Genomic DNA, 3,081 nt, shown 5'->3' with positions numbered 1-3,081 from the left:
GGAAGAGGTCCAATGAGACGGGCAGAGATGCTGTGGGACGCACAAAGGGCCACGGAGGGTTGGTGAGTGTGGCTCATTTTCCTTTTGGAGGCCCTTTCCTTAGTCCCGGCTCCTGTGCCCCCAGATTATAAACCGCCTCCCTCTCGGAGGCTGCTGCTCTGCCTGACACGTCCCCTTGCCCACAGGAATCCTCGTTTTTGACTCTCGGCGGAGTGTAAGTCCCCTGAGGACACTGAAGGTGTTGTCTTGTTCACTCCCTCTCGCCAACCTGAGCAGAGTCTGGCACAAAGGGACATTATCTGGGCGTTGGCAGTCAGTCCTACTCCCTTCTTATGCCTCCCTAGCTTCTGCTCCCCGAGATGGCACCACCCTCAGACCGGGCCCACATCCAGACGGTGCCCAGGAGGTAGAAGGTGCTGGGAAACTGCTGTGGGAGGAAGCGGGGAGCCCCCCAAGTGGGTGAGTGTTGCTTATGTCACAGCCTCTGCCTATAGCCGACACAAATGTATACCCCGGTGCTCTGAAGGCCGCATCCTGTCCCACCGGAGCCGGAGGCGGGGGGCGGTCTGGGCAGCAGTGAACATGAGGATGCTGGTGACTGTGCAACGTTTGTGTGTCTGTCCCTCAGAACACACGGTGACGCCCACCAACAAAGACACCACAGCAGACAGGAGTAGAAACAACTAGTGTATTGATTTGAGGAGAAGAGAAGGGGTGCAGATGGGGGATGGGGAGCCAAGGGGATCTTTAGTGTTTGCCAAAAATGACTGCCGCACCCTCCACCCCTTCTCACCGTCCTCCTCTGGGTGGGGCCCACAGGCTCTCGCCTTTTCTAGGGAGCCTCCCTTTCCCTTCTCCTTGCACCCACTTGACCTTGACCTCCAGTGACCAGCAGACCCCACCCCGACTCTAAAGCTGGGTGGAAGCAGGCTCAAACTACCCCTCTTCCCCCTTCCTTGACCGCTCACCTCATTCCCATCTCTTGTCTCATAAAATACAAAAAAGCAAGCGCAGCTGGGACTTGGGAGAATCAAGTCACCTGGGGCTGGGGGCGGGCGTGGGACTCAGCCAGGTAACTGGAGGATGGGAGCCAGCCCAGGGCCTGGGAAGATGGCACAGAAGATTGCACAGCTGCCTCTCAGGCTCCATGTTCCCGGGGCCCCGGGGTGGGGGCTGCAGGCAGGCAGGAAAGCAGAAACTCGGCTCTGTAAAAGCACCCCTCTCCCCTGGCTCCTGGAGGAGCCTTCTTTGGTTTTAAGGCAGATAATGGAGTTTCCTGAAAGCTGGGAAAATGCAGGGCAAACTGAGATAAATGCTATATATATATTTTTTTTTTGGTTGTGTTCTTCCTTCAGTATAAAACCACTGTAGAAAATAGCTTCTCTTAGAAAAAAAACAAAACACAGAAGAAGAAAAAAACCCAAGGGGTATTTTTCTTTGGCTTCAAGGCCCCGCCCATGAGGTGCAGGGATGGGGTGGGCACGAGGTGAGGAGGAAGCAGGAGGCCTGCGTCCCCGCCTCGGCCTGGCAGGTCCCAGATTACATGATGCTGCAGTTCTGGGCAGCCTACGAGGGAAGAGAGGAGAAGCGTGAGCGGCAGTGCCTGGCCCTTCCCTCCCTCCTAACCCTCAGCCCCGCCCCGCCCTCCAGTCTGGGGCTCAAACAGGAGGGGCAGGATGCGGGAGGGAGTGTGGAGGACCTTGGGAGGCGGTGGGGGGGCTCCCACTCCCCCGGGCTGCGGAAGAGAAGGCTCTCCCCCCACAGGCCCACCTTGTCCTAACCCTCAAGGACCGGGGTCCTCTGTCGGTGGGGTGTGGCGACAAAGAGACAACTCACCTGGGTCCGGGGACTGGAGTTGCCCAGGAGGTAGGAGCGGCCGACCAGGTTGTCCCCGAAGCCGCCACCCCCACTGCCCCCCACACTGCGGTAGCTGCGAGTGACCGTGACGCTGGAGGCAGAAGAGCCAGAGGAGACGGATCCGCCCACCTGGGCTCCTGAGCCGCTGCCAGGCGCCTTATCGGCAGGCTGCCCGCAAGTCCCGCACAGCACAGTGCGCGAGCGCAGGTTGTACTCAGCCGGGTCCCCCGAGCTGCTGCAGTGGGTTCCCTGAGGAGGGAGACAAGGCTCAGGGGCTCAGGCGAGTTTGGGACTGACTGCTTAGGCCTAACAACCAGTTCCACACTCCTGCGGGCTCCCAGCCACCAGGCAGGAAGGTGGGGGGTTCTGTCCTCAAGGGGCCAGAGGGCAGGCAATAGGGCCTGAGAGGCTGGGCTGGGAGGAGGGGGAGGGGAGGCATGGAAAGGGAGGAGGGCCGGGAAGACTTGGGGACAAGGCACTGGAGTGTGGCTTTGCCTGTCCCAGCTACTCTAAGCTTAAGAGGGACAGGAGAGAGCGGGCAAGCTTGGAGGGCGGCAGGCATGCAAAATCAATCGGAGAGGGTGGGAATCAGAGAGAACGTTCTGGCAAGAAAATGGGGAAGAAAGGACATGCATGCAACAGAAATGGGGGGAGAGAGGCAGGGCTGGGAGCCCCACGTCTGTCCTCCCATCCCCTTCTCAAGAGACAAATCCAGACCCTCGTCCACTGCTCCCATGGGAATACTCCATGGCATCAGCATTCCCACTCCCTTCTTTACCAGAGTAGGGCACCCAGACACCTGGGTCCCCTGTTCAAGGTATAGGGAGGAGAGAGAAGAAAAGCCAGGGCAGCAAGTGAAGTTCCAAAACATTCTTTAATGAAGTGATCTTTGGCATGGGGAGGGAGGCCAGGGAGAGGCTGCCCCGGCCTGGCTGGCTGCCCCAGTGTGGGAGTGGCCTCAGCGGCGGCTGCCACTCACGTGGTGGTGATGGAGCATGTCATCCCCGTCCTCATCGTCATCGTCATCAACCACAGTCACTGAGCGCACCAGCTTGCGCATGGCGACCTCCTGTCAGGTACACGGGACCAGGCCCAAGAGTTAGGGGTGGGGCCGGGGGAGGGGTGTGCGGTGCAGCCACCCACAGGGACCACCTAAGAACCTTTCTTGTGCTCTGCCCTTTGTCCAGCCTGCTGCTTACTTGTCTCTCCCCACCCCATACCCCA

The 3,081-nt window shown here is 59.5% G+C and overlaps 1 protein-coding gene across 1 annotated transcript in view; it reads right to left on the bottom strand.

The window, feature by feature from the left end:
* Nucleotides 1-674: 674 nt before the first annotated feature.
* Nucleotides 675-3,081, bottom strand: part of LMNA (lamin A/C) — a 21,664-nt gene continuing 19,257 nt past the window's right edge. The window contains exons 10-12 of the mRNA XM_005867567.2: nucleotides 2,837-2,926; nucleotides 1,837-2,106; nucleotides 675-1,566 (exon numbers count right to left, since the gene is read on the bottom strand). Of these exons, the coding sequence (XP_005867629.1) occupies nucleotides 1,540-1,566; nucleotides 1,837-2,106; nucleotides 2,837-2,926 (387 nt within the window). The 3' untranslated portion in view covers nucleotides 675-1,539. The remainder of the gene's footprint in view (nucleotides 1,567-1,836; nucleotides 2,107-2,836; nucleotides 2,927-3,081) is intronic.

Source organism: Myotis brandtii, unplaced genomic scaffold (assembly GCF_000412655.1).
Source record: "Myotis brandtii unplaced genomic scaffold, ASM41265v1 scaffold250, whole genome shotgun sequence".
NCBI lineage: Eukaryota > Metazoa > Chordata > Mammalia > Chiroptera > Vespertilionidae > Myotis > Myotis brandtii.
The sequence above is the reverse complement of the archived record's forward strand: the minus strand, read 5'-3'. Positions and strand labels throughout refer to the sequence as shown.